The sequence below is a fragment of the Spinacia oleracea genome, chromosome 5 (assembly GCF_020520425.1).
Source record: "Spinacia oleracea cultivar Varoflay chromosome 5, BTI_SOV_V1, whole genome shotgun sequence".
NCBI lineage: Eukaryota > Viridiplantae > Streptophyta > Magnoliopsida > Caryophyllales > Amaranthaceae > Spinacia > Spinacia oleracea.
The window spans coordinates 25,055,277-25,072,709 of NC_079491.1; the positions used below are offsets into that span (position 1 = coordinate 25,055,277).

Consider the following 17,433-nt stretch of genomic DNA (forward strand, 5'->3'; position numbering starts at 1 on the left):
GCTACGGCCCAACGCGGGAGACCATCATAATACTTAGCCCACGCTTGAACCCGTGCTTGTGAAAAGGCCGCTGCTTTAGGTGGTACCGTATCAGAAAAGGGGATAGTCTGCCTTAAACCGTATTGACGCATGACTCGGTAAGGGAAAATATAAGTGGGCCGAGATAGCCCCAACAAGGAAACGTGAACCGATACATCAGAACCCCCCGTCATAGTAGTCAAACCCCACCACGGTACCACCCACTTAATAGAACAGATACCATGAGTAAAAAAGGAGGCCCACTCGGCCTCGTCCTGGCCTCGGTGCAAATATTTTCGGTTACCCAAGGCTATAGGGCGATAATGTTTAGGATCGGCAGGAGTTTACAAAAGCCTAAGCCGTTCCACGAGCCAAATCTGCAAAAAACGGGTACGATCAAAAAAATGATAATAAAAAGAAAACGGTTCCTGGGGCGCAGTTTCAACGCCCAGGACCAGGCGCCGATAATTCTAGCGCCCAGCCCTGGGCGCTGAAACTCAGCCCCAAGGCAGGACGAATAAAAATATATATGAAAAAAAACGTATACGTGCGCAAAGAAAAAAAATCGATTACCTGCAGTAATAGGGGGCTTCCCTTAAAATATTCAGATTTGACATCCTTCTTCAGCTCATCCGCACTCAGCAAAGTCTCGGCAACAACCAATGGCATAATAGAATAGCAGCTTTCCATTTGGCTAATCAAGGGGATCAACCTTATGTCACCGAACTCACCATTGTTATTCGACAGCAAATAATGATTTAACAAGCAAAATACAAGGGCTCGAATATTCAATTTCTGTTCGGTCATATTCTTACTAGGCCTAAAGTGGTGTTTTACAAGTTTTGCCAAATTAACCTCATCACCTACAACAACTTCAGCAAGCATGTTAGCATCTAGTCCTAGGAAAGCCCCTATGGTTGTTTTACTCTCTTCAATAGTGCCAGGAGTGGCAGGGGTAGCATTAGTAAGATAACCAAGGATCGCAGCAAATTCATCTGGCAAAGGACATATTTCGTTGCCCCGAAAGACAAAAACATGATGATCGGAATCCCAAAAGCTTAGGGCTGCGTGCAGAAAATTATAGTCAATGTTAATTTGTTGTAAGCCTAAAAGTGCCTCTAAGTAGTATTCTTTCAACAAAGCCTTTTCTGTAGGATTAAGGGCCCGTAGCCAACGCCTAACAACCCGTTGGAGTGAGAAAGTAGGAATCGACATGACGAAAGCAAGGAGTAACTAAAACACAGCAAAGAAAGAAGGAAATTGAGAGTGATAGAAAATAGGGACGTATCTAGCCCCTATATATAGCTGAACGCATCAATCGACATCCTGATCCCATTCGGAAATGCGTTAAGAAATCCGAAAGTCAAAATTCGCCAGGAAAGGACTTTCAGCGCCTGAAGTTGGGCGCCGAAATAATTAACGCCCAGCCTTGGGCGCCGAAAATGCAGCCCAAGGCCCAGATTTCACAAAAGGCGGAACAGGAAAAGACTTAAAACCGTGTTGCTAGACACGAGGCCCTATGTGCAATTAAGATCAAGCCCAAAAGCACCTTTAAGCTCCCAAATAGCAAAAATGAATGGTAAAACTTGGTCGAAACTTAGACTTGTCTCCAGGAACATATATGTACACTTTTCAAAACAAATGTGAAATATCAAGGTCATTCTTCGAAACACCAAAAAATGTTGTTAAGTCGTTGGTTTCTCAAATAAAAAATGTTTGTCTGACAAAAGATTAATCCGGGCCAAGCTAAACCGGATGATATTAAACCTTGTCGCCCGAAGACTGAAGTCGCACCCCATGACTTCGCCAAAATAACACACCACTATGAAAGGTCGCTCGCACATACGAGCTCGACCCCAAACATGATTAAAAGACGTTATGAAGTATGCGAAAATGACCAACAAAGCCCAAGTGCTTGGGGGCTCGCGAAAAGTATACTCCAACAAAAAATGCGCAATCGAAATCACATTCCCGGACTACGCTATACGCTGTCCCATGTTTGGATGATCTCAAAAGAACAGGTTCGACCTCAGAAAAGGGTCGTCATTGACACTTGTACGTGGTCCTCTGATCAAAGACCAAGTAGTGGCAAAAATCGAGCCGTAAAGACTAGCTCAAAACCACGAAAGCAGACGGTCACAAGGCAAAGGTCCGTCTAAACCCGTTATCGACCCACGTTCAGGTTACAACTAAATCCGAGAATGGATAAAAAGGAAATCTCAAAAGAAATCACGATGAACGAAAAATAGAGACTTGCCCACCTCAATCAGGCAAGATCGCGCCGCGAACCACGCAAGTTCCAAATCAAGAAAAAAAACGAATTCAGGGATGTCCACCCTTAGCGGACAGGGCTCGCCCACCTTCAGCGGGCTGGGTCTGCGTCACTAGCCGTGCAGATCCTCAGTTTTCGAAAAATAGAATCTTCAAAAAACAAAATGAAACAGGCTCGCCATCTTCAGCCGGCGGGGTCTACGGCGCAAACCACGTAGGTCCTTATTTTCAAAAAAAAATGAACACAAAACAAATTTCAAAATAGATTCGTCCACTTCTATCGGACGGGGTGTCCACCCTTAGCGGACAGGCTCGACATCTTTAGCTGGCGGGGTCTACGTCACAAACCGCGTAGGTCCTTATTTTCAAAATTTCAAAAATAGATTCGTCCACTTCTATCGGACGGGGTGTCCACCCTTAGCGGACAGGCTCGCCATCTTTAGCCGGCGGGGTCTGTGTCACTAACCACGCAGGTCCTTAGTCGCTGCAGCGATAAATTTTTCTGGTTTTCCGTTTTTCCAAAAAAGAACGATGTGAGTAGCTTTCCCTTTTTTCCAAAGATTGGTTTTCCGTTTTTTCCAAAAAAAGAGCGATGTGCTGGATTTTCCTTCCATTTAAAACAAGGGGGTTTTCTCGTTTAGCTAACCCTGAAAATGAGAATCTTTAAAAACATTTTTACCTCGTGATTGGGCTTGGCCAGGCCCAATTACACTTTATAGCTTTGATTTCGAAAACATCTGTAGCTACTCCCAATGACAAAGTGAGGGAATTTCTACGCACCTTTAGATCCTTCCAATGACAAAGTGAGGAAGTTTCTATATTATCCGTTGACAAATCCCAATGACACGTGAGGGATATGTCGACACTTCAAGTGATGACCCTTAAGTCAAATGTTATCACTCGGGGGCTCGTGAGACCCTCGCCAAAACAGGTCACCATGGCTTGTGCGGCGCACTCCGTCTAATACTTTGACCATCGTCTTACTCCAAGACTCAATCAAAGTGGGGGCTAACTGTAGACACCTACTTTTGTCCCCATTCCCGAAAGGGAAGGTTCGATGATGAAAACATAAATCTCCACTTGACAACACATCTCCTATAAAATAACGAATCTCAATTTCCCTTTTCATTTCACCCGAAACCTGCTATTTATAGAAACCTGTTATTTATGGAAACCTGCTAAAAAAGTAACTGTCGTAATGGGTAGTTGTTAAAAGTGGCAAGTCATAAAAGATAGAAACCTGTCAGAATTAGGTGTTGCACTCCAACATAAATCCTAAATGAGATAGAGATTATGAGAGAATCCTATTCCTAATATGATTCGAAAATAAGTGTAACACCTCACAATTTCAAAACACGTTTTATTAATATTAATTACTATTATTAGCCTAAAAACGTCCTAATCAATTTTGATCTCTGGAAAACCTATTATTACAACTCCGTATTATTTTACAAACTAACTCTTTAAAAATAAATGTCTTGATTTTTTTTATATAATTTTATTTTATTTTATTTTATTTTATTTTTTTTATAAAATTAATATAAGTAGTATACGAAACAACCCAAATCTGCGCTCTTTCTTTTCAAATAAAAAAAAAAAAAAAAAATCAGAAAATTTTCTCTAGTTTGTTAGAATTACGAAACTACCCCTAAGTCAACTCACAAAAGAGGCAAAGTCCACTTCTTCTTCTTCCCCAACTCTGTCGTGGAAGCAGTTCAATAAGGCCACGAATTTCCTTCCAAATGTCACTCAAAAATCAGGTTACTCACCCATTTGAGCTTACTCATCAAGTGCAAAAGCACCCGGTTTAGTTACTTCTCTCACAAAAGCTTCCATGGTTTTCATTTGGAGGTTTTGCAAAACCATTAGCATGAGCTCATGGCTTACGTGATTCCTCTCCCAAACTTCCCTATAAATACTCATGAAATCAGGCCATAAAACTCACCCAACCAAGCACCAACTCACAGAAAAATAAGCACAAGAAATTAGCTATGTAATTCCCGTAACTATCCCCTGTTTTCGCGCATCACCACCACTGTCACCACCGCGGCACCGCCGCCTATACAACCCACTACTACCATAAGCACCTCCTCTCGTTAACTAAGACAAAGTGAAACCATTGTCCTTTATGTACAAGTCAAGTTGTAACAAACCGTAGCCGAGTCGAAACCCGAAATCACGTAGTCCCTCTCTCTCTCTCCTCATTAGAGCGAGCCACCACCGTCTACCACCACCCAGAAGCTGCCTCCATGAACCTCCGACCGCCTACTCTCAAAACAGTACCACTCTTGTGCCGCCTCACACGCAACCCATCTTCCTCCTTGTCTCGTGCTTCTCTGTTTCACGAGACCAAATTGGTCTTGAAACCAATTCCCCCAATTGGAGTAATATAGTATACTGTACCTAATATCCAAAAGTCAACCTTTGCTTCCTTTTAACCACCAAATAAAATGAGTAAGTTTGCTTTGCTTGGATATTTAGTAGTTTACGCATTAGTGTATTTTCAATGATTATAAAATGGTTTTAAAACAATTACTACATACGTACTAGCTAAATTGCATTATTTTTTTTAATAGCTACTAATTAATAATTTTCATCTTAAATTATAAACTATAAATAGTGCTGAGCTCGGGAGATACGGTACATTGAACAGGAAGTACAAACTACGGTTGAGGTAACATCTATTGCTAACACCCACAATCCCCTTATAAAATGTGTTTATGTGATTATGAAATATGTTTATAATGATGTGTTTTTATTGGATTGTGGGATATGAAATGTATTTATAAAGTTTGCTTTATGCATGAAGATATTCAAATATGTTTATGAATGATTTTATAAGACTGATGTTTATATATGAGTTACGAATAAGATACGAAACATGATAAATAAAAGTGTAACCGGTTCTGGCAGTTAGTGGGGTTACTATTTCTAGGTCGTGCACGTACCGCCGTACCGCGGGACACCCAACAAGGGAGAGTGCTCCTTGAGGGTTACCGCAAGCTAAAAGAGAAACTACTTAGGTACGGGCGTATGTCCAACAAGGGAGAGTGCTCCTTGAGGACTATCGCAAGGTGGGAGACGTCCCGCAAGGCTAACTTGTCAGTTACCAAGTAAAAAGAAGGTTTTAAGAAAGATAATGGGAACTATCAAAGTTTCAAGTTATAAATGATGTTTTATTGCATTTATGAAAATGTTTTACTATGTTCTATTCTCCCTGATTGCAAAGTAAATAAAATTAATTGAAATGAGTTTACGCTGTTAGGGTAGTATGTTACTGGGCCTCGGCTCACGATGTTGCTTTTGTTTTAGGTACGAAGAAGATCGTGGGATGCCTTAGAGTGAGGATGCAACCATCAAATTCACGATCGATGTTTAATAAAGATAACTATGTCATTAGTAATGAAGGGATATATTAATTAAACTCTAAGTTTGATTTCACGATTTGAGTTAGATTTTTAAATTAACGTTAAACATGTTAGAAATATTTATTAAGGTTTACTTAGATTTCAATGAAATTTTTTAAAGAATTAATCGAAGTGAAGTATAGTTACTGTTACTCAACAGTAGTCAGTAAATGTAAAAGGTTATGTCGCCTTGTATTTCCCACGAGGGAGATACGGCAAGTGACGCTCCGACTAAATTAGGGTTTCCGCTGCTAATTAAAGATAATTAACCTAATTAATGGTGTTTGGAAGACGGGGCGTTACAGTTTGGTATTCAGAGCCAAGGTTCTGGACCATAAGTGCTAAAACTTACGGGTTTTGCACGTAATAAAATTCCATAGGTTTTAAGCGAAGAGTTTCAAGAAATAAGTTAAAAAGAATACGTTAAAATCATGCTAAGTTAAAATGAAATGAGTGTGAGTGATAGGAACGGGGAACGCAACGGGAATGTTTTCTTATTATGATTTGCAGAATTTCTTAGTCTAAATTCAAGAAGAAAAGATTATCTGAAGCGTTGTATCCTTGCGATCAGATCGGCGATGACTTCAAGCGGAAATATTCCTATTGAAGGCACTAGAAACGATAATGATGTTAACGATGGCAATGGTAATCACAAATCTGCATTAGCGCTGGAAGGAATGCAAGAAAGAATTGAAGAATTGCGCAAGGATCCCATTTTCGGGGACACTCCAGGAGAAAAAAGCGATAATCGAATGGACTTAATGAGATTGATAATGTCGGAACTTCTGCAAGGAAATCGTCAGAAGCCAAGGTCAGAGCAAGAAGAATGCTCCAACATGTTCAAGAAGTTTGCTTCTCATAAACCCCCTACTTATGATGCCAAGCCAGACCCTACTGAATTTGAGGAATGGATTAGCGATATGGAGAAGTTATTTGATGCAACTCAATGCCCCGAGAAATGGAAGGTCAACTATGCTGTCTTTTACTTGAAAGGACAAGCCAACCTGTGGTGGAAAAGTGTTAAAGGAATCCAAAATGAGCCTGGTTTTGGTTGGGAAAAACTGACGGAAGCTATGCGGGAACAATTTTATCCCTATTCTCTGCAAATGCAAATGGAATCGGAATTTATCAAATTGAGTCAAGGAAAGAAAAATGTTCTAGAATATGCAGTGAAATTCAATGAGCTTGCTCGATTTGCCCCTGACTTGGTGACTACTGATAGGCAAAGGATGAATCGATTTGAAGGAGGATTAAGCATTGAGATCCGTGATCGTCTTTCGAGTTCTAGAATTTCCACTTTCCAAGAGTTGTACGATCGAGCAATTAACGTCGAAAGAATTATCAAGCTTCGAGAAGAAACATATGGAAAACGAAAAGGGAGCTTCGAAGAAAATCAACCGAACAATAAGAAACAAAATGTCAATGTCAGCTATCAAGGAGGGAATAACGGAAACCAAAGCTTCAACGAATCGTGGATGCGCCAAGTGTGGAAGATGGAACCATACTGAGAAAGAATGTCGAATTGGTACGCGAGATTGCTTCAAATGTGGTAGCAAAGATCACCAAATCAGAGATTGTCCTCAAATACATCGAGAGCAAGGTGATAGGAGAAACGATGAAAACAAAGGAAATGGTGGCACTACAAATTTCAACCGTAATCCCCCACGTGGAGCAACTTCGAATGGAAGAGTGTTTTTAATGCAAGGAAAAGACGATGACGCAAATGACAATGACGACTTCGCTAGTATGGAGTAAAGAATGAGTGATCTTTTGAAAACGCGTGATCGAACATCTAGAAAAAAATAGTCTAAACTAAATGATGGAAATTTTGAAAGTAATATGCGCTAATCAAGTATCAAACTAAGATGTATTACCATCATTAGTTATATGAATGTTATGCTTATGTATGAAATTTCAATTAAAGAATTATGTCTCTATGACATGCTTTATGGATTATGTTTATGCCGACATGATTGTATTTGTAATAATTAATCGTTATATATAGACGCCGTCTTCAATGGAGGTTCTCTTGAGCTCAGACTACGAGATTGTTATAATAAATGACTTTTACAAATTATTTGAGTATTGCAATTGATAGATAAACATTTATTTTCATTATATATATGTTTATATATTTTCAGAATTATAATTTTTCATTAAATGTTACTATTTTTGCTAGAAAATATTTTCAAACAGGATTTCACAAAGTAAAATGGGAGCCTAGTCTACGCTAACAAGTTTGCCCTTTTTTATGTTCTTTGCTCCTCGATCCTATTTTATGAAATAAAGTGGAGATACGAAAGACGATGGCGGAATGTAATTGACCTTAATGACGATTAAGGATCAATATAAAATTTTGCCCCTTTTGTATTCTTTACTCTTCGATTTAGGTCTCGAGTAGAAGCGGAGTCCTAAAAGAAGATGGCGGAATGAAGGCTAGATATTGTCGGAATTGAAATGAAATCGTGAGATCTTGGTCTTAAAATAAAATATCATATTTTTATCCGAATGTTTTCGATTTTCAACAATCATTTTACGCGTCTAATTTTCAAAGTTTCGAGGACGAAACTTTTTCTAAGGGGGTAAGAATGTAACACCCCACAGTTTCAAAACACGTTTTATTAATATTAATTACTATTATTAGCCTAAAAACGTCCTAATCAATTTTGATCTCTGGAAAACCTATTATTACAACTCCGTATTATTTTACAAACTAACTCTTTAAAAATAAATGTCTTGATTTTTTTTATATAATTTTATTTTATTTTATTTTATTTTATTTTATTTTTTTTATAAAATTAATATAAGTAGTATACGAAACAACCCAAATCTGCGCTCTTTCTTTTCAAAAAAAAAAAAAAAAAAAAAAATCAGAAAATTTTCTCTAGTTTGTTAGAATTACGAAACTACCCCTAAGTCAACTCACAAAAGAGGCAAAGTCCACTTCTTCTTCTTCCCCAACTCTGTCGTGGAAGCAGTTCAATAAGGCCACGAATTTCCTTCCAAATGTCACTCAAAAATCAGGTTACTCACCCATTTGAGCTTACTCATCAAGTGCAAAAGCACCCGGTTTAGTTACTTCTCTCACAAAAGCTTCCATGGTTTTCATTTGGAGGTTTTGCAAAACCATTAGCATGGGGCTCATGGCTTACGTGATTCCTCTCCCAAACTTCCCTATAAATACTCATGAAATCAGGCCATAAAACTCACCCAACCAAGCACCAACTCACAGAAAAATAAGCACAAGAAATTAGCTATGTAATTCCCGTAACTATCCCCTGTTTTCGCGCATCACCACCACTGTCACCACCGCGGCACCGCCGCCTATACAACCCACTACTACCATAAGCACCTCCTCTCGTTAACTAAGACAAAGTGAAACCATTGTCCTTTATGTACAAGTCAAGTTGTAACAAACCGTAGCCGAGTCGAAACCCGAAATCACGTAGTCCCTCTCTCTCTCTCCTCATTAGAGCGAGCCACCACCGTCTACCACCACCCAGAAGCTGCCTCCATGAACCTCCGACCGCCTACTCTCAAAACAGTACCACTCTTGTGCCGCCTCACACGCAACCCATCTTCCTCCTTGTCTCGTGCTTCTCTGTTTCACGAGACCAAATTGGTCTTGAAACCAATTCCCCCAATTGGAGTAATATAGTATACTGTACCTAATATCCAAAAGTCAACCTTTGCTTCCTTTTAACCACCAAATAAAATGAGTAAGTTTGCTTTGCTTGGATTTTTAGTAGTTTACGCATTAGTGTATTTTCAATGATTATAAAATGGTTTTAAAACAATTACTACATACGTACTAGCTAAATTGCATTAGTTTTTTTTAATAGCTACTAATTAATAATTTTCATCTTAAATTATAAACTATAAATAGTGCTGAGCTCGGGAGATACGGTACATTGAACAGGAAGTACAAACTACGGTTGAGGTAACATCTATTGCTAACACCCACAATCCCCTTATAAAATGTGTTTATGTGATTATGAAATATGTTTATAATGATGTGTTTTTATTGGATTGTGGGATATGAAATGTATTTATAAAGTTTGCTTTATGCATGAAGATATTCAAATATGTTTATGAATGATTTTATAAGACTGATGTTTATATATGAGTTACGAATAAGATACGAAACATGATAAATAAAAGTGTAACCGGTTCTGGCAGTTAGTGGGGTTACTATTTCTAGGTCGTGCACGTACCGCCGTACCGCGGGACACCCAACAAGGGAGAGTGCTCCTTGAGGGTTACCGCAAGCTAAAAGAGAAACTACTTAGGTACAGGCGTATGTCCAACAAGGGAGAGTGCTCCTTGAGGACTATCGCAAGTTGGGAGACGTCCCGCAAGGCTAACTTGTCAGTTACCAAGTAAAAAGAAGGTTTTAAGAAAGATAATGGGAACTATCAAAGTTTCAAGTTATAAATGATGTTTTATTGCATTTATTAAAATGTTTTACTATGTTCTATTCTCCCTGATTGCAAAGTAAATAAAATGAATTGAAATGAGTTTACGCTGTTAGGGTAGTATGTTACTAGGCCTCGGCTCATGATGTTGCTTTTGTTTTAGGTACGAAGAAGATCGTGGGATGCCTTAGAGTGAGGATGCAACCATCAAATTCACGATCGATGTTTAATAAAGATAACTATGTCATTAGTAATGAAGGGATATATTAATTAAACTCTAAGTTTGATTTCACGATTTGAGTTAGATTTTTAAATTAACGTTAAACATGTTAGAAATATTTATTAAGGTTTACTTAGATTTCAATGAAATTTTTTAAAGAATTAATCGAAGTGAAGTATAGTTACTGTTACTCAACAGTAGTCAGTAAATGTAAAAGGTTATGTCGCCTTGTATTTCCCACGAGGGAGATACGGCAAGTGACGCTCCGACTAAATTAGGGTTTCCGCTGCTAATTAAAGATAATTAACCTAATTAATGGTGTTTGGAAGACGGGGCGTTACAGTTTGGTATTCAGAGCCAAGGTTCTGGACCATAAGTGCTAAAACTTACGGGTTTTGCACGTAATAAAATTCCATAGGTTTTAAGCGAAGAGTTTCAAGAAATAAGTTAAAAAGAATACGTTAAAATCATGCTAAGTTAAAATGAAATGAGTGTGAGTGATAGGAACGGGGAACGCAACGGGAATGTTTTCTTATTATGATTTGCAGAATTTCTTAGTCTAAATTCAAGAAGAAAAGATTATCTGAAGCGTTGTATCCTTGCGATCAGATCGGCGATGACTTCAAGCGGAAATATTCCTATTGAAGGCACTAGAAACGATAATGATGTTAACGATGGCAATGGTAATCAAAAATCTGCATTAGCGCTGGAAGGAATGCAAGAAAGAATTGAAGAATTGCGCAAGGATCCCATTTTCGGGGACACTCCAGGAGAAAAAAGCGATAATCGAATGGACTTAATGAGATTGATAATGTCGGAACTTCTGCAAGGAAATCGTCAGAAGCCAAGGTCAGAGCAAGAAGAATGCTCCAACATGTTCAAGAAGTTCGCTTCTCATAAACCCCCTACTTATGATGGCAAGCCAGACCTTACTGAATTTGAGGAATGGATTAGCGATATGGAGAAGTTATTTGATGCAACTCAATGCCCCGAGAAATGGAAGGTCAACTATGTTGTCTTTTACTTGAAAGGACAAGCCAACCTGTGGTGGAAAAGTGTTAAAGGAATCCAAAATGAGCCTGGTTTTGGTTGGGAAAAACTGACGGAAGCTATGCGGGAACAATTTTATCCCTATTCTCTGCAAATGCAAATGGAATCGGAATTTATCAAATTGAGTCAAGGAAAGAAAAATGTTCTAGAATATGTAGTGAAATTCAATGAGCTTGCTCGATTTGCCCCTGACCTGGTGACTACTGATAGGCAAAGGATGAATCGATTTGAAGGAGGATTAAGCATTGAGATCCGTGATCGTCTTTCGAGTTCTAGAATTTCCACTTTCCAAGAGTTGTACGATCGAGTAATTAACGTCGAAAGAATTATCAAGCTTCGAGAAGAAACATATGGAAAACGAAAAGGGGGCTTCGAAGAAAATCAACCGAACAATAAGAAACAAAATGTCAATGTCAGCTATCAAGGAGGGAATAACGGAAACCAAAGCTTCAACAAGAATCATGGATGCGCCAAGTGTGGAAGATGGAACCATACTGAGAAAGAATGTCGAATTGGTACGCGAGATTGCTTCAAATGTGGTAGCAAAGATCACCAAATCAAAGATTGTCCTCAAATACATCGAGAGCAAGGTGATAGGAGAAACGATGAAAACAAAGGAAATGGTGGCACTACAAATTTCAACCGTAATCCCCCACGTGGAGCAACTTCGAATGGAAGAGTGTTTTTAATGCAAGGAAAAGACGATGACGCAAATGACAATGACGACTTCGCTAGTATGGAGTAAAGAATGAATGATCTTTTGAAAACGCGTGATCGAACATCTAGAAAAAAATAGTCTAAACTAAATGATGGAAATTTTGAAAGTAATATGCGCTAATCAAGTATCAAACTAAGATGTATTACCATCATTAGTTATATGAATGTTATGCTTATGTATGAAATTTCAATTAAAGAATTATGTCTCTATGACATGCTTTATGGATTATGTTTATGCCGACATGATTGTATTTGTAATAATTAATCGTTATATATAGACGCCGTCTTCAATGGAGGTTCTCTTGAGCTCAGACTACGAGATTGTTATAATAAATGACTTTTACAAATTATTTGAGTATTGCAATTGATAGATAAACATTTATTTTCATTATATATATGTTTATATATTTTCAGAATTATAATTTTTCATTAAATGTTACTATTTTTGCTAGAAAATATTTTCAAACAGGATTTCACAAAGTAAAATGGGAGCCTAGTCTACGCTAACAAGTTTGCCCTTTTTTATGTTCTTTGCTCCTCGATCCTATTTTATGAAATAAAGTGGAGATACGAAAGACGATGGCGGAATGTAATTGACCTTAATGACGATTAAGGATCAATATAAAATTTTGCCCCTTTTGTATTCTTTACTCTTCGATTTAGGTCTCGAGTAGAAGCGGAGTCCTAAAAGAAGATGGCGGAATGAAGGCTAGATATTGTCGGAATTGAAATGAAATCGTGAGATCTTGGTCTTAAAATAAAATATCATATTTTTATCCGAATGTTTTCGATTTTCAACAATCATTTTACGCGTCTAATTTTCAAAGTTTCGAGGACGAAACTTTTTCTAAGGGGGTAAGAATGTAACACCCCACAGTTTCAAAACACGTTTTATTAATATTAATTACTATTATTAGCCTAAAAACGTCCTAATCAATTTTGATCTCTGGAAAACCTATTATTACAACTCCGTATTATTTTACAAACTAACTCTTTAAAAATAAATGTCTTGATTTATTTTATTTTATTTTATTTTATTTTATTTTATTTTATTTTATTTTTTTTATAAAATTAATATAAGTAGTATACGAAACAACCCAAATCTGCGCTCTTTCTTTTCAAAAAAAAAAAAAAAAAAAATCAGAAAATTTTCTCTAGTTTGTTAGAATTACGAAACTACCCCTAAGTCAACTCACAAAAGAGGCAAAGTCCACTTCTTCTTCTTCCCCAACTCTGTCGTGGAAGCAGTTCAATAAGGCCACGAATTTCCTTCCAAATGTCACTCAAAAATCAGGTTACTCACCCATTTGAGCTTACTCATCAAGTGCAAAAGCACCCGGTTTAGTTACTTCTCTCACAAAAGCTTCCATGGTTTTCATTTGGAGGTTTTGCAAAACCATTAGCATGAGCTCATGGCTTACGTGATTCCTCTCCCAAACTTCCCTATAAATACTCATGAAATCAGGCCATAAAACTCACCCAACCAAGCACCAACTCACAGAAAAATAAGCACAAGAAATTAGCTATGTAATTCCCGTAACTATCCCCTGTTTTCGCGCATCACCACCACTGTCACCACCGCGGCACCGCCGCCTATACAACCCACTACTACCATAAGCACCTCCTCTCGTTAACTAAGACAAAGTGAAACCATTGTCCTTTATGTACAAGTCAAGTTGTAACAAACCGTAGCCGAGTCGAAACCCGAAATCACGTAGTCCCTCTCTCTCTCTCCTCATTAGAGCGAGCCACCACCGTCTACCACCACCCAGAAGCTGCCTCCATGAACCTCCGACCGCCTACTCTCAAAACAGTACCACTCTTGTGCCGCCTCACACGCAACCCATCTTCCTCCTTGTCTCGTGCTTCTCTGTTTCACGAGACCAAATTGGTCTTGAAACCAATTCCCCCAATTGGAGTAATATAGTATACTGTACCTAATATCCAAAAGTCAACCTTTGCTTCCTTTTAACCACCAAATAAAATGAGTAAGTTTGCTTTGCTTGGATTTTTAGTAGTTTACGCATTAGTGTATTTTCAATGATTATAAAATGGTTTTAAAACAATTACTACATACGTACTAGCTAAATTGCATTATTTTTTTTAATAGCTACTAATTAATAATTTTCATCTTAAATTATAAACTATAAATAGTGCTGAGCTCGGGAGATACGGTACATTGAACAGGAAGTACAAACTACGGTTGAGGTAACATCTATTGCTAACACCCACAATCCCCTTATAAAATGTGTTTATGTGATTATGAAATATGTTTATAATGATGTGTTTTTATTGGATTGTGGGATATGAAATGTATTTATAAAGTTTGCTTTATGCATGAAGATATTCAAATATGTTTATGAATGATTTTATAAGACTGATGTTTATATATGAGTTACGAATAAGATACGAAACATGATAAATAAAAGTGTAACCGGTTCTGGCAGTTAGTGGGGTTACTATTTCAAGGTCGTGCACGTACCGCCGTACCGCGGGACACCCAACAAGGGAGAGTGCTCCTTGAGGGTTACCGCAAGCTAAAAGAGAAACTACTTAGGTACGGGCGTATGTCCAACAAGGGAGAGTGCTCCTTGAGGACTATCGCAAGGTGGGAGACGTCCCGCAAGGCTAACTTGTCAGTTACCAAGTAAAAAGAAGGTTTTAAGAAAGATAATGGGAACTATCAAAGTTTCAAGTTATAAATGATGTTTTATTGCATTTATGAAAATGTTTTACTATGTTCTATTCTCCCTGATTGCAAAGTAAATAAAATTAATTGAAATGAGTTTACGCTGTTAGGGTAGTATGTTACTGGGCCTCGGCTCACGATGTTGCTTTTGTTTTAGGTACGAAGAAGATCGTGGGATGCCTTAGAGTGAGGATGCAACCATCAAATTCACGATCGATGTTTAATAAAGATAACTATGTCATTAGTAATGAAGGGATATATTAATTAAACTCTAAGTTTGATTTCACGATTTGAGTTAGATTTTTAAATTAACGTTAAACATGTTAGAAATATTTATTAAGGTTTACTTAGATTTCAATGAAATTTTTTAAAGAATTAATCGAAGTGAAGTATAGTTACTGTTACTCAACAGTAGTCAGTAAATGTAAAAGGTTATGTCGCCTTGTATTTCCCACGAGGGAGATACGGCAAGTGACGCTCCGACTAAATTAGGGTTTCCGCTGCTAATTAAAGATAATTAACCTAATTAATGGTGTTTGGAAGACGGGGCGTTACAGTTTGGTATTCAGAGCCAAGGTTCTGGACCATAAGTGCTAAAACTTACGGGTTTTGCACGTAATAAAATTCCATAGGTTTTAAGCGAAGATTTTCAAGAAATAAGTTAAAAAGAATACGTTAAAATCATGCTAAGTTAAAATGAAATGAGTGTGAGTGATAGGAACGGGGAACGCAACGGGAATGTTTTCTTATTATGATTTGCAGAATTTCTTAGTCTAAATTCAAGAAGAAAAGATTATCTGAAGCGTTGTATCCTTGCGATCAGATCGGCGATGACTTCAAGCGGAAATATTCCTATTGAAGGCACTAGAAACGATAATGATGTTAACGATGGCAATGGTAATCACAAATCTGCATTAGCGCTGGAAGGAATGCAAGAAAGAATTGAAGAATTGCGCAAGGATCCCATTTTCGGGGACACTCCAGGAGAAACAAGCGATAATCGAATGGACTTAATGAGATTGATAATGTCGGAACTTCTGCAAGGAAATCGTCAGAAGCCAAGGTCAGAGCAAGAAGAATGCTCCAACATGTTCAAGAAGTTCGCTTCTCATAAACCCCCTCATTATGATGGCAAGCCAGACCCTACTGAATTTGAGGAATGGATTAGCGATATGGAGAAGTTATTTGATGCAACTCAATGCCCCGAGAAATGGAAGGTCAACTATGCTGTCTTTTACTTGAAAGGACAAGCCAACCTGTGGTGGAAAAGTGTTAAAGGAATCCAAAATGAGCCTGGTTTTGGTTGGGAAAAACTGACGGAAGCTATGCGGGAACAATTTTATCCCTATTCTCTGCAAATGCAAATGGAATCGGAATTTATCAAATTGAGTCAAGGAAAGAAAAATGTTCTAGAATATGCAGTGAAATTCAATGAGCTTGCTCGATTTGCCCCTGACTTGGTGACTACTGATAGGCAAAGGATGAATCGATTTGAAGGAGGATTAAGCATTGAGATCCGTGATCGTCTTTCGAGTTCTAGAATTTCCACTTTCCAAGAGTTGTACGATCGAGCAATTAACGTCGAAAGAATTATCAAGCTTCGAGAAGAAACATATGGAAAACGAAAAGGGAGCTTCGAAGAAAATCAACCGAACAATAAGAAACAAAATGTCAATGTCAGCTATCAAGGAGGGAATAACGGAAACCAAAGCTTCAACAAGAATCGTGGATGCGCCAAGTGTGGAAGATGGAACCATACTGAGAAAGAATGTCGAATTGGTACGCGAGATTGCTTCAAATGTGGTAGCAAAGATCACCAAATCAGAGATTGTCCTCAAATACATCGAGAGCAAGGTGATAGGAGAAACGATGAAAACAAAGGAAATGGTGGCACTACAAATTTCAACCGTAATCCCCCACGTGGAGCAACTTCGAATGGAAGAGTGTTTTTAATGCAAGAAAAAGACGATGACGCAAATGACAATGACGACTTCGCTAGTATGGAGTAAAGAATGAGTGATCTTTTGAAAACGCGTGATCGAACATCTAGAAAAAAATAGTCTAAACTAAATGATGGAAATTTTGAAAGTAATATGCGCTAATCAAGTATCAAACTAAGATGTATTACCATCATTAGTTATATGAATGTTATGCTTATGTATGAAATTTCAATTAAAGAATTATGTCTCTATGACATGCTTTATGGATTATGTTTATGCCGACATGATTGTATTTGTAATAATTAATCGTTATATATAGACGCCGTCTTCAATGGAGGTTCTCTTGAGCTCAGACTACGAGATTGTTATAATAAATGACTTTTACAAATTATTTGAGTATTGCAATTGATAGATAAACATTTATTTTCATTATATATATGTTTATATATTTTCAGAATTATAATTTTTCATTAAATGTTACTATTTTTGCTAGAAAATATTTTCAAACAGGATTTCACAAAGTAAAATGGGAGCCTAGTCTACGCTAACAAGTTTACCCTTTTTTATGTTCTTTGCTCCTCGATCCTATTTTATGAAATAAAGTGGAGATACGAAAGACGATGGCGGAATGTAATTGACCTTAATGACGATTAAGGATCAATATAAAATTTTGCCCCTTTTGTATTCTTTACTCTTCGATTTAGGT

General features: G+C 37.7%; 2 protein-coding genes and 3 long non-coding RNA genes across 5 annotated transcripts; all 5 read left to right on the forward strand.

Annotated features, from left to right (window-relative positions):
• Window positions 1-3,819: 3,819 nt before the first annotated feature.
• Window positions 3,820-5,987, forward strand: LOC130461085 (uncharacterized). The gene is made up of 3 exons (XR_008921410.1): window positions 3,820-4,743; window positions 4,910-4,963; window positions 5,602-5,987. It is a non-coding gene; the product is annotated as an uncharacterized lncRNA (long non-coding RNA).
• A 2,926-nt stretch (window positions 5,988-8,913) lies between these two features.
• LOC110801438 (uncharacterized) lies at window positions 8,914-10,660 on the forward strand. The gene is made up of 3 exons (XR_008921518.1): window positions 8,914-9,415; window positions 9,583-9,636; window positions 10,275-10,660. It is a non-coding gene; the product is annotated as an uncharacterized lncRNA (long non-coding RNA).
• A 287-nt stretch (window positions 10,661-10,947) lies between these two features.
• LOC110801423 (uncharacterized) lies at window positions 10,948-12,126 on the forward strand. Its single transcript, XM_022006788.2, has one exon. The coding sequence runs from the start codon at window positions 10,948-10,950 to the stop codon at window positions 12,124-12,126; it is 1,179 nt and encodes a 392-aa protein (XP_021862480.2).
• A 1,233-nt stretch (window positions 12,127-13,359) lies between these two features.
• On the forward strand, window positions 13,360-15,330 carry LOC130461102 (uncharacterized). The gene is made up of 3 exons (XR_008921426.1): window positions 13,360-14,086; window positions 14,253-14,306; window positions 14,945-15,330. It is a non-coding gene; the product is annotated as an uncharacterized lncRNA (long non-coding RNA).
• A 287-nt stretch (window positions 15,331-15,617) lies between these two features.
• On the forward strand, window positions 15,618-16,796 carry LOC130461367 (uncharacterized). Its single transcript, XM_056829447.1, has one exon. The coding sequence runs from the start codon at window positions 15,618-15,620 to the stop codon at window positions 16,794-16,796; it is 1,179 nt and encodes a 392-aa protein (XP_056685425.1).
• Window positions 16,797-17,433: the final 637 nt, after the last annotated feature.

Coding starts and splice junctions, on each gene's coding strand:
- LOC110801423 (XM_022006788.2), top strand. CDS start 10,948: ATGACTTCAAGCGGAAATATTCCTATTGAAGGCACTAGAAACGATAAT.
- LOC130461367 (XM_056829447.1), top strand. CDS start 15,618: ATGACTTCAAGCGGAAATATTCCTATTGAAGGCACTAGAAACGATAAT.